The following is a 12,214-nucleotide window of genomic DNA, read 5'->3' as shown; positions in this document are numbered from 1 at the left end:
AATTTTCTTATGGCTTTATTTTTCTAATTTAAAAGCTAATGTTATGTACTAGAACATATTACTATCCTAGGGCTAAAATATTCATTTGGGAAAAAAAAATATTCCTTTTTTGTGACTATTAGGAAGTAGCATTTTTTTTTTTCTCTGATGCCCTCAAAAGATTCTTACTTATGAGAACAAATTTAACCTTTGTATCTTTGACATGGTTGCTCCTATGACAGTGTAAAAATTTATATATTTGCTGGCAGGATGCCCATAGCTTAGTGGTTAGGGTGCCAGCCATGCGGCTTGTATGTTCGAACCTGCCCCGGGGTATGGCTCAGTCGGTAAGGCGCCAGCCCCATATACCGAGGGTGGTGGGTTCAAACCCGGCCTCGGCCAAACTGCAACCAAAATATGGCCGGGCGCCTGTGGTCCCAGCTGCTCGGGAGGCTGAGGCAAGAGAATCGCTTAAGCCCAGGAGTTGGAGGTTGCTGTGAGCTGTGTGAGGCCACGGCACTCTACCGAGGGCCATAAAGTGAGACTCTGTCTCTACAAAAAATAAAATAAAAAAGCTGCCCGGAGCAGCGCTCCCCATGCTGTCTGCACGCCTGGCGCCCACGCTGCTCAGTCCCTTCCTGCGGCGATCCGCTCCCACTGTAGGGCGCCATGGCCTCTGGGAGACGCTCCTGGGGAGGCGGTGCGCGGCCGCCGCCTCCTCCGGGCCCGCGTCGGACCTGGGCCCTGAGCCTCCTCATGGCCTCACGGAGGCTGAGAGTTATGAAGGAAGCCCTAACATGCAGGAGCGGTTTCTGTTCCCCGAGTACGTCCTGGAGCCTGAGCCCGCGCCCACCCGGAAAGAGCTGCTGGAACAACTGCAGCAGCAGCACCAGGAGAGGGAGCAACCCAGGCGGACGCAGAAGCCACGGGTCGGCCGCCGGGCGCACCCTGTCGTGGGGCACCCGGACCCGGCGGTGCCGCCCAGCGGCCAGCACTGCTCGGGTTGCGGGGCAGAGCTGCACTGCCAGGACCCCGGCGTGCCCGGCTACCTGCCCAGCGAGAAGTTCCTGCGCGCGGCGCAGGCGGACGGCGGGCTGGCGCGGGCCGTGTGCCAGCGCTGCTGGCTCCTGGTGCACCACCAGCGCGCCCTGCGCCTGCAGGGGAGCCGCGAACAGTACTCTGAGCTGGTGAGCCCCGCGCTGCGGCGGCCCGGGCCCGCCCTGGTGCTCTACATGGTGGACCTGCTCCACCTGCCCGACGCCCTGCTGCCCGACCTGCCGGCACTGGTAGGCCCCAAGCAGCTGATCGTGCTGGGGAACAAAGTGGACCTGCTGCCCCAGGACGCCCCTGGCTACGGGCAGCGGCTCCGGGAGCGACTGTGGAACGACTGTGCCCGCGCCGGACTTTTGCTGGCCCCTGGCCACGGAGGGCCACAGCTCCCCAGCCGGGACGGGCCGCAGGACAGAGAGGAGAATTCGAATCGGTCGGACAGGTCGTGCACGGTGGTCCGGGACGTGCGTCTCATCAGCGCCAAGACTGGCTATGGCATCGAAGAGTTAATCTCGGCACTTCAGCGCTCCTGGCGCTACCGTGGTGATGTCTACCTGGTAGGATCCACAAACGCTGGCAAGTCCACTCTCTTTAACACGCTCCTGAAGTCCGATTACTGCACCGCCAAGGGCGCCCAGGCCATCGACCGGGCCACCATCTCCTCTTGGCCAGGAACTACATTAAACCTTCTCAAGTTTCCTATTTGCAACCCAACTCCTTATAGAATGTTTGAAAGGCACAAAAGACTTAAAGAAGATGCAGCTAAAGCCCTAGAAGATCTTAGCGAGCAAGAACAACATCAACTTAACGTTTTGAAAAAGCATGGCTATGTGGTAGGGAGAGTTGGAAGAACATTCTTGGATTCAGAAGAACAGAAGGATGAAGATGCCTTTGAATTTGATGCTGATTCACTTGCCTTTGACATGGAAAATGAACCCGTTACAGTTGAACCTACATCCACCAAACAAGTAGTATTGACTGCACAAGATGTGAGAGATGCCCGCTGGTTTTATGACACACCAGGAATTACAAAAGAAAATTGCATTTTAAATCTTCTAACAGAAGAAGAAGTAAAGATTGTTTTGCCAACAAATTCCATTGTTCCAAGAACTTTTGTGCTTAAACCAGGAATGGTTCTATTTTTGGGTGCTCTAGGCCGCATTGATTTCCTACAGGGAAACCAGTCAGCCCGGTTTACGGTTGTGGCTTCCAACCTCCTCCCCGTGCACATTACTTCCTTGGACAAGGCGGATAGTTTGTATGAGAAGCAGGCAGGTCACACGTTACTGCAGGTTCCAATGGGTGGAAAAGAAGGAATGGCAGACTTTCCTTCTCTTGTTGCTGAAGACATTATAGTAAAAGAAGGACTTGGGGAATCCGAAGCGGTTGCTGACATCAAGTTTTCCTCTGCAGGTTGGGTTGCAGTAACGCCTCGTGGGAAGGACAGATTGCATCTCCGAGGCTACACACCTCAAGGAACGGTTCTGACGGTCCGGCCCCCGCTCTTGCCGTATATCGTTAACATCAAAGGACAGCGCATCAAGAAAAGTGCGGCCTATAAAACCAAGAAGCCTCCTTCCCTCGTGTATAATCTGCAGAAGAAGAAAGGATAAATGTATGAGGCTGACTTTGTTCCTGCTGGATATTGACCATAACAAGACACATTGAAATTATATTAAATATGGGAGGCACCTGTGGCTCAAGGAGTAGGGCGCCAGCCCCATATGCCGTGGGTGGCGGGTTGAAGCCCGGCCCAGCCAAAACTGCAAAAAAAGAAATTATATTAAATATAGCCTATGGGCGGTGCCTGTGGCTCAAGGAGTAGGGTGCCAGTGCACATGCCGGAGGTGGCGGGTTCAAACCCAGTCATGGCCAAAAATTGCAAAAAAAAAATAAAGTAAAATAAATATAGCCTATAATAAAATTCCCCTGCTCCTACCCCATTTAAAGATCTTAACAGTTGACTTTTTTTTTTTTTTTGCAGTTTTTGGCCAGGGCTGAGCTTTGAACCTGCCACCTCTGGCATATGGGGCCGGCGCCCTGCTCACCCAACAATGACCTTTTTTTTTTTTGTGGTTTTTGCCCGGGGCTGGGTTTGAACTCGCCACCTCCGGCATATGGGACCAGTGCCCTACTCCTTGAGCCACAGGCGCCGCCCAACAGTTGACCTTTTTAAACTAACCAGGACTGTGCCTATTCATAATGTACTGAGCTTGTAAATAGAGGTTATGTATCTATTTCTTTTCTTCTCTTTTTTTTTTTTTTTTTTTGGAGACAGGAGTCTTGCTGTGTTGGTAGAGTGCTGTGGCGTCACAACTCACAGCAACCTCCAACTCTTGGGCTTGGGTGATTCTCTTGCCTCAGCCTCCCTAGTAGCTGGGACTGCGGACACCCACCACAACACCCAGCTATTTTCTTGTTGCAGTTTTCATTGTTGTTTAGCTGACCCGGGCCAGCCTTGAACCAGCCAGCCTCGGTGCATGTGGCTGGCACCATGACCACTGTGCTACAGGCGCAGAGCCCTTTCTTACAGGGTATGTTTACGGTATATATTTGTGACCCATTTATATAAAAAGAAAGCCTGATATATTCAAGTTTCTCCCACTGCTTTTTTTTTTTTTTTTTTTGAGACCAGATGTCATTTCTGTCATTTGGAGTCTGTAGTTGACAAGGCAAGTTAACAGTCACATGAAAAAATAATACACTGGCTTATAAGTAAAAGTGAATAGTCATCCGTGGACACAACTGGTAGAACATTCTGTGCCTTCCATCTCTAGGTCTAAGGTAACGGTTTTCCAAGTCCTCATCCTTTCCCAGCAAGTGTGAAGAAGGGGAAAGAGTGGAGAGCAAGCAGCTTCCCTATTTAAAGGAAGGGGAAAAGCTGGATGTTACACACATTGGTTTACACAGTCTGTTGATAAACGTCATGGAAACTGGGAAGTGAAGGAGGAAATGGGCACTGTTTCAGATTTTTACTGACAAGTGGAGAATAGATATTGAGAACAAGTAGAACTTCACCTAACACAATTTAACAGTGTCTAAGAATCTTTCATAAAGATGTGTGTTCCTGGGCGGCGCCTGTGGCTCAGTGAGTAGGGCGCCGGCCCCATATGCCGAGGGTGGCAGGTTCAAACCCAGCCCCGGCCAAACTGCAACAAAAATAAGGCCGGGTGTTGTGTCGGGCGCCTGTAGTCCCGGCTGTTCGGGAGGATGAGGCAAGAGAATCGCCTGGGCCCAGGAGTTGGAGGTTGCTGTGAGCCGTGTGACGCTATGGCATCCTACCCGGGGGCGGTACAGTGAGACTCTGTCTCTCCAAAAAAGAAAAACGAAGAAGAAGATGTGTGTTCCTAGTATCTGGAGTCTATTCCACAATCAGGAGAGCACTTAACTACCCATGTTATTAACATTGGCCTGTCTGTACCTGTACAACATGTATCGATCAGACGGCTTTACTTTTGGTTATTCCTAGGTGAGTTTTACTACAGCTGTGTAGAAACAATCGGCGCGTCTCAGATCCTAACACTGAGATAAATGCTGGTGGGTTAAGCTGGGCTGAAATGCAGTTAGATCCGTGAGTGTCTTGATGGACCTGTGTTCTCTCCCGACATGTGGAAGCCCTGTGTACTTCACACCCTCCTTTTCTGCTAAGTCTCCTTACACTAAATATGACAAGTTTTTTAAGATGCAACTTACAACTTTGAAAATCTCACTTTCATAGTGTTTCAAAGGGTAGTATAGTACTAGTGGTATGTTGGGGGAGATGTTCTTCGTGTGTAAAACCGTTTCAGCGTGGATGGCATCCCTCATCCCCAGACACTGGACGCCAGTAGCAACTCCCTCTGCCCATCGGTCATTAAAACTGAAACGTAGCCCCAAGGTTTCCAACTGCACCTCTAGAGGGCAGTAGTTCCCAAGTTGAGAAAATCGATCGGCGTTTTTTAGGTTTCACTGGCAGGTTTTTTGGAGGGAATGAAATACCATTAATTTTACTACAAGTTAAAATTGCGCTCCAAGCACAATGGCTCATGCCTGTAATCTCAGCATTTTGAGAGGCCAAGACAGGAGGATCACTTGAGGCCAGGAGTTGAGACCAGCATAGACAAAGTAGCAGATACCCTGTCTCCACAAAAATTTTAAAAACTTGGGTGGTGCCGGTGGCTCAGTGAGTAGGGCGCCAGCCCCATATGCTGAGGGTGGCAGGTTTGAACCCGTCCCCAGCCAAACTGCAAGAAAAAAATAGCTGGGCGTTGTGGCGGGTGCCCGTAGTCCCAGCTACTCGGGAGGCTCAGGCAAGAGGATCACCTAAGCCCAGGAGCTGGAGGTTGCTGTGAGCTGTGATGCCACCGCACTCTACCAAGGGTGACACTTTCAAAACTTAGCCAGGTATGGTAGTATGCACATGTAGCCCCGGCTCCTTCAGAAGTTGAGGCAAGAGGATCTCCTGAGCCCAGGAGTTGCAAGTCACAGTGAGCCATGATCACACCACTGCACTCCAGCCTGGGAGACAGAACAGGACCCTGTCTTTCCAAAAAAAATTGTAGTCTTTATCTTTCTATTTGTAGTTGAAAACAAGAATTCACAGTTCAGAGCTTAGTCCTGAATCTTTTTTTTTTTTTCCCCTTAAATAGAGACAGGGTCTCACTTGTGGCCCAAGCTAGAGTGCAATAGTGCAGTCATGGCTAACCGTGACCCTGAACTCTTGGGATAAAGCAACGTTCCCACCTCTGCGGCAGCGGGGCCTACAGACACACACCAGCACACCCAGCCTGAATCTACTGAGATAGCATTGTTTTTAATTTCTGGAGAAGTGGCGGCGCCTGTGGCTCAGTGAGTAGGGCGCCGGCCCCATACGCCGAGGGTGGCGGGTTCAAACCCAGCCCCGACCAAACTAACAAAAAAATAGCCGGGCGTTGCGGCGGACGCCTGTAGTCCCAGCTGCTCGTGAGGCTGAGGCAAGAGAATCGCGTAAGCCCAAGAGTTAGAGGTTGCTGTGAGCCGTGTGATGCCACGCACCCTACCTGAGGGCAGTACAGTGAGAGTCTGTCTCTACAGAAATATATATATATATATAATTTCTGGAGAAGTAAAATAACTTACAGAAATATATTTTAGAGAGGAAAACAAAAAAATAAATAAATAAATAAAAAATAGCCGGGCATTGAGGCGGGCATCTGCTTGAGCCCAAGAGTTTGAGGTTTCTGTGAGCTATGATGCCACGGTACTCTACCGAGGGTGACATAGTGAGACTCTGTCTCAAAAAAAAAAAAAATAAATAAATAATACAAAGATATATATATTTTTACACTTGGCGAAAGAAACAATAATCTGGGAAAACATTTGTAACAAGGCATAAGAAGAAATAACATTTATGTAAAAAGCTCATACAGATGAGTTTTATGTTTTTTTTTTTTTTTTTCCTTTTCTTTTTTTTTTGAGACAGAGTCTCAGTTTCGCCCTTGGTAGAGTGCCATGAAGTGACAGCTCACAGGAACCTCAAACTCTCAGGCTTAAGCGATTCTCTTGCCTCAGCTTCTCAAGTAGATGGGGCTAAGGCACCCACCACAACGTGCAGCTGTTTTTTGGTTGTAATTGTCATTGTTGTGTAGCAGGCCTGGGCCAGGCTCAAACCCACCAGCCTCAGCGTACATGGCTGGCGCCCTACTCACTGAGCTACAGGTGCTGAGCCAGATGAGTTTTTAAATAGGCTTCTTAATACCCCCGGTACTTAAAAGGAAAAGGGGCACGACCGAGGACTGCTAGGAAAAACATAGATGGGAAAATGTTCAACCGTGATGCTAATAACCAAGGAAATTTTTGAAGGAGTGCTCGCTTTGGCAGCACATATACTAAAATTGGAAATTTTGAAGGAGTGTTTTGTATTTTTCCATCAATTGAGCAAAAACGTAAAGTATTTGACATACTGCCAGACTGATAAGGGTAAGGTACAACAAACACCCTGAGGCATTATTTATGTCATAATTTTTTGAAATTCTTGTGGAAAGCAATTCAGCAACATGAATCAAACATAAACATATTCATGTCATGTAGGAGTGGATGCCAATGAAATCCTTCACACAGACACAAACAAAGATGTTCATTTCAGCGTGATCTGTTATAAAACCATTAGAACCTTAATATCAATCAGAAGGTATTTGTATATATTACACATTTTAAGTAACATTCGAAGGTAATATTTTAAACTTTGACACAAGTGAAAACACGTGAAATCAATATATCAAATTTTATATGCATAGTCACACATTGTGAATTAGTTTTTAAAAGGCAAGAAAGGACTATATGAATTTACTTACATATTTGCAAAATATTGTGTTAGTGAGGTTATGAATTTTAAATATTTTTCTCATACTTTTCTATATTTTCTGAGTATATATTTTTAATTGAAAAAGACTTAAAATAATATCCTAAAGACTAAAATATATATAACTGATTTTTCCACTTTTTGCTTGGTACCAATGTGAGAATTTGTAGGTTTAGGTTCTTTGAAGAATGTCTTGCATTGCTATAGGAGACAGCTGGCTTTGCAGAATTAGCTAAACTGAGAGATTCCTGGGTTCTGGCTGCTGTTCTGTCCCTGTTGACTTATTTATTTATTTATTTTAGATTTTTGGTGTTTTGATTTTGTGACAAAGTCTTACTTTGTCACCCTTGGTAGAGTGCCATGGCATCATAGCTTACAGCAACTTCCTGCTATTCCTTTTTAGAGATGGGGTCTCACTCTTGCTCAGGCTAGTCTCAAACCTGTGAGCTCAGACAATCCACCTGCCTCGGCCTCCTAGAGTGCTGAGATTACAGTCATGACCCACTCTGCCCGGCCTGTTTAATTTAGTATTTAGAGACAGGGTCTCAGTCTATTGTCCAGGCTCTTAGAGTGCAGTGACATCATCATAGTTCACTGTATCCTCAGACTTCTGGTCTCAAGCAATCCTTCTGCCTCAGCCTCTGAGAACCACACTCAGCTAATTTTTCTTTTTTCTTTTCTTTCTTTCCTTTTTTTTTTTGCAGAGACAGGAGTCTTGCTCTTGCTCAAACTGGTCTTGAATTTCTGACCTCAAGCAGTCCTCCTGCCTTGGCCTCTCAAAGTGCTAATATTAATGGCATGAACCACTGTGCCTGGCCACTGTTGGCTTTAGATTTTATTTTTCTTACCTTTTTCATTCATAATGCCTGAAACTTGACTAGACTCTCTAAAAGTTTTAAAATACTGATAAAAAGAATCTTTAAAGACTGGTACACTGGCTCATGCTTGTAATCCTAGCACTTTAGAAGGCCAAGCTGTGAGGATTGGTTCTTGAGGCCAGTGTTCAAGTATAGCCCAAGCAACATAGCAAGACCTTGTATCTACAAAAAACAGAAAACTTTGCTGGGCATGGTGGCATGTACCTGTGGTCCCAGCTACTTGTAAAGGCTGAGGCAGGAAGATCACTACAGCCTCAGAGTCTTCATTAAGCTATGATAATACCACTGCTTTCTAGCTCAGGCAGCGTAGTGAGACTCTGTCAAAAAAAAAAAAAAAAGAATCTTTTTAATAAAAGGAAAGAGCCATACTTTGACTTACAGTTATAACTGTTAAGGACTGTTAAGTAGATAACTAAGTGAAGATACAACTGCAATATCTTAGAAGGCATGTGGACCTACTGTTCTATGTATAAAGGGAAAACTAGAGGCCAAGAGAAGTCAAGGAACTTATGATCTCAATTAGTGTTAATTTTGTTAATAAATTATATCTCACCCTTAATTTGATATCATCTTTATTTTATTTTTGTATTTTTGTCACCGTTGGTAGAGTGCTGTTGCATCACAGCTCATAGCAACCTCAAACTCTTGGGCTTAAGTGATTCTCTTGCCTCAGCCTCCCTAGTAGCTGGGACTACAGGCGCCTGCCACACCGCCTGGCTATTTTTTGGTTGGAGCTGTTGTTTGCCAGGCCCAGGCTAGATTCAAACTCACCAGCTCTGGTGTATGTGGCTGGCGCCCTAGCCGCTGAGCTACAGGAGCCAAGCATAAAGAGTTTTATAAAGCTTTTTATATTTGTAACTTATATGAAGTATAATTATATAGAGAACTAGTAAAAGTCCATGTATTTCAGACATTTATAACTGAGTTAATTCTCTGAATGTATAAAGAATTTTTTTCGTCTCCTTTTTCTTGTGTAAAGAATTTCAAAGTGAATTTATGTGAAGCAGAATTCATCTACACTGGTCTGCTAGGATTGTTAGATTAATCTTTTGAGATTCTGAGTCAAATTTCTGGCTAATTGTTAATGAACTAGAAACTTTTATTAATTTTTTATGGCATAATAGGTACAGAAAGATCTGCTTCTAAATTAGTATCAGAGGTTGAATTTATAATATTGTAAGTGTAACGAAGAAGAAAGCCTTTAAAATTTTGGTGCTACTACAGTGCTGGAATTGGAAGAGCACTGCTGTCTGTATTTGCTTTGCCTATATTTACCTAGCGTCAAATTAAAACTGAAATCCAGCATTTACAATCATCATCAGTATCCTATCTTCTATCTTTAATTACCTATCTGAAAATTTAAAAAATAGCCATTTTTAAATAGTTTTCTTTGATAAAATGTTTCCCCTTAAATTTGTGGTTTCAATACCCACCTCTTCCAAGGAGCTTCCTCCAGGTTATTTCATTCATTTGCCAAGGGCTTTGAGGTTGATTTCTGGCTTACTTACATTTTTTCCTTTCAAATGTTCCTAGAAGTTATTGTGATAAAAATAATTATGCTTATATCAATTATATGTTTCCAAATAAGTTTATATACTTATTAAGGCCTTAGGTTTCTATCATATGACAATACCCATGTTATCCACGGTACAGTGCTGTATGTTTTATTTCTAAACATTGATAATTTTTGAAGCTCCATTGAGAATGTTGTTTTTTTCCCCCATCCAAACAGCTACACACTACCTCACAGAACATCAACCTGGGACCATCTGGAAATCCTCAGTAGGTTTAATTTGTTTCAAACCATCCTTTGACTAAATTTTGGGAAGATCTTTTTTGAGAGTATGCAGATATGCATAATTATACCAGTTTAATTGGAGGCCTATGATATATAACCATGGTTACAGTGAAGATAGTACTGTCATATGCTTCACTAATTGCTGCTCTAACTTTTTATTGCTTTAGTAGAGCCTTGAGGAGTTTTTAATCCACATATTTTTGGTTGGTTCTGCTGTTTTGTCATTGTCACTTTTCTGGTCTTATTTTGGGGGAGAGTATGCATTTGGAGAAAATCAGTTGACCATACTTCCCAGGGGACAATAAGTTCTTGGAGGGACCTACGAGGTAGTCAGAAGGAAAGTGCCCTTGCAAGCGTGATTAATATCCTCCTGGCATTCTGTTGTTGGTTCACCCTACTTGTTAGCCAGTTTGTTCCAACGGAGTCTTGATGGACATTAGTATGTTAAGGCTAGTAAGCTTTATTTATTCAGTTTCTCCCCATATTCACATTTATTTGAGCATGGGGAACATTTTGAGAAACACTGAGCAATACTGAACGATATCAGGGTTGGCAGGTATAGACTTCATCTGGAATGTCAAGTCCAGCAGTTCACTGGAAGTGAATGGCTACAATACTCCATACAAAGAAGGATTCCAGGGCTGCTTAGCTCCGTTTGAGAAAAGCCCTGAATGATTAATGACGTCTGCCACGGATTGGAGAGTTGTGGTGTTGCATCCTTACTTTATCCTCACAGGCTTATTGGATTAATTACAAAGTATTATTTCATCCCAGGGCACCAGGCTTTCTCCACCCTCTTGGTCTCCTTGGAGAGTGAGTACGGACAGATGAGAGAAGTGATCCAAGGATTGAGTCCTGGGACACTTCAGCATCGTGAAGTCAAGGAATAACCGGTAATAGAGACAGAAAGGGCAGTCTGTGAGACAGGAGGAAAACCAAGAATGTAGTTTCCCAAAGTCAGGGGGGTAATTAACTCTGTTCACGTTGCTGTTAGTGCAAGTAAGATGAAAGTTGAAGATTGGCTGCTAAACTCTGAGCAGTCTGTGGTGTGATGGGCCCGCGACGGAGGGGTTCGCAAGAGATCCAGAGGAGGACAGCAGGTGGAGACAGTTTACAAAACTTCCTTGAGTTTTCCTGCAAGGAAAGCAAAGAAATGGAATGCTAACTAGAGGAAGTTTGTTTGTGAGCATTCTTTTCTCTTATCACAGCATTGAAGAAAAATGGAAATTTGCTTTTAGTTAGGGTTCATCAGGGCAGTTAACAATGGGTGCCATTGGTATGGCCTTAGTTATCCTGTTTCCTATGTCTGAGGGATTGGCGTGTTTTTCACTCTACATGTGTTTAGAAATATGTTGACATCTCTGCATGTTATTAGAGAACAAAATAGTCCAAAGAGCGGGTTTTTAAAGAAGAAAAACATCTAAATGTAGTTAACTATTTATCTGACTAATCTTTACCTGTCACTGTTTAACCTGGCCCTGGTGTTTGAATTAACTATTTTGATAATAAATTGAAGCAAATTTTAAATCTAAATGGAATCATTCCCCTCTCCCTAGTTTAAAATATTACCTTCGAATGTTACTTAAAATGTGTAATATATACAAATACCTTCTGATGATATTAAGGTTCTAATGGTTTTATAACAGATCACGCTGAAATGAACATCTTTCTTTTTGTCTGTGTGAAGGATTTCATTGGCATCCACTCCTACATGACATGAATATGTTTCTATTTGATACATGTTGCTGAATTGCTTTCCACAAGAATTTCAAAAAATTATGACATAAATAATGCCTCAGGGTGTTTGTTGTACCTTACCCTTATCAGTCTGGCAGTATGTCAAATACTTTACGTTTTTGCTCAATTGATGGAAAAATACAAAACACTCCTTCAAAATTTCCAATTTTAGTATATGTGCTGCCAAAGCGAGCACTCCTTCAAAAATTTCCTTGGTTATTAGCATCACGGTTGAACATTTTCCCATCTATGTTTTTCCTAGCAGTCCTCGGTCGTGCCCCTTTTCCTTTTAAGTACCGGGGGTATTAAGAAGCCTATTTAAAAACTCATCTGGCTCAGCACCTGTAGCTCAGTGAGTAGGGCGCCAGCCATGTACGCTGAGGCTGGTGGGTTTGAGCCTGGCCCAGGCCTGCTACACAACAATGACAATTACAACCAAAAAACAGCTGCACG

At 44.2% G+C, this 12,214-nt stretch overlaps 1 protein-coding gene across 1 annotated transcript; it reads left to right on the top strand.

The window, feature by feature from the left end:
- Positions 1-428: 428 nt before the first annotated feature.
- LOC128563688 (nitric oxide-associated protein 1-like) lies at positions 429-2,821 on the top strand. Its single transcript, XM_053559123.1, has one exon. It carries the CDS (start codon positions 576-578, stop codon positions 2,640-2,642), a length of 2,067 nt encoding a protein of 688 aa, XP_053415098.1. The 5' UTR covers positions 429-575; the 3' UTR covers positions 2,643-2,821.
- Positions 2,822-12,214: the final 9,393 nt, after the last annotated feature.

Source organism: Nycticebus coucang, chromosome 13, assembly GCF_027406575.1.
Source record: "Nycticebus coucang isolate mNycCou1 chromosome 13, mNycCou1.pri, whole genome shotgun sequence".
Classification (NCBI taxonomy): domain Eukaryota; kingdom Metazoa; phylum Chordata; class Mammalia; order Primates; family Lorisidae; genus Nycticebus; species Nycticebus coucang.
Note: the sequence above shows the minus strand (reverse complement) of the source record. Positions and strands in the feature narration are given on the sequence as shown.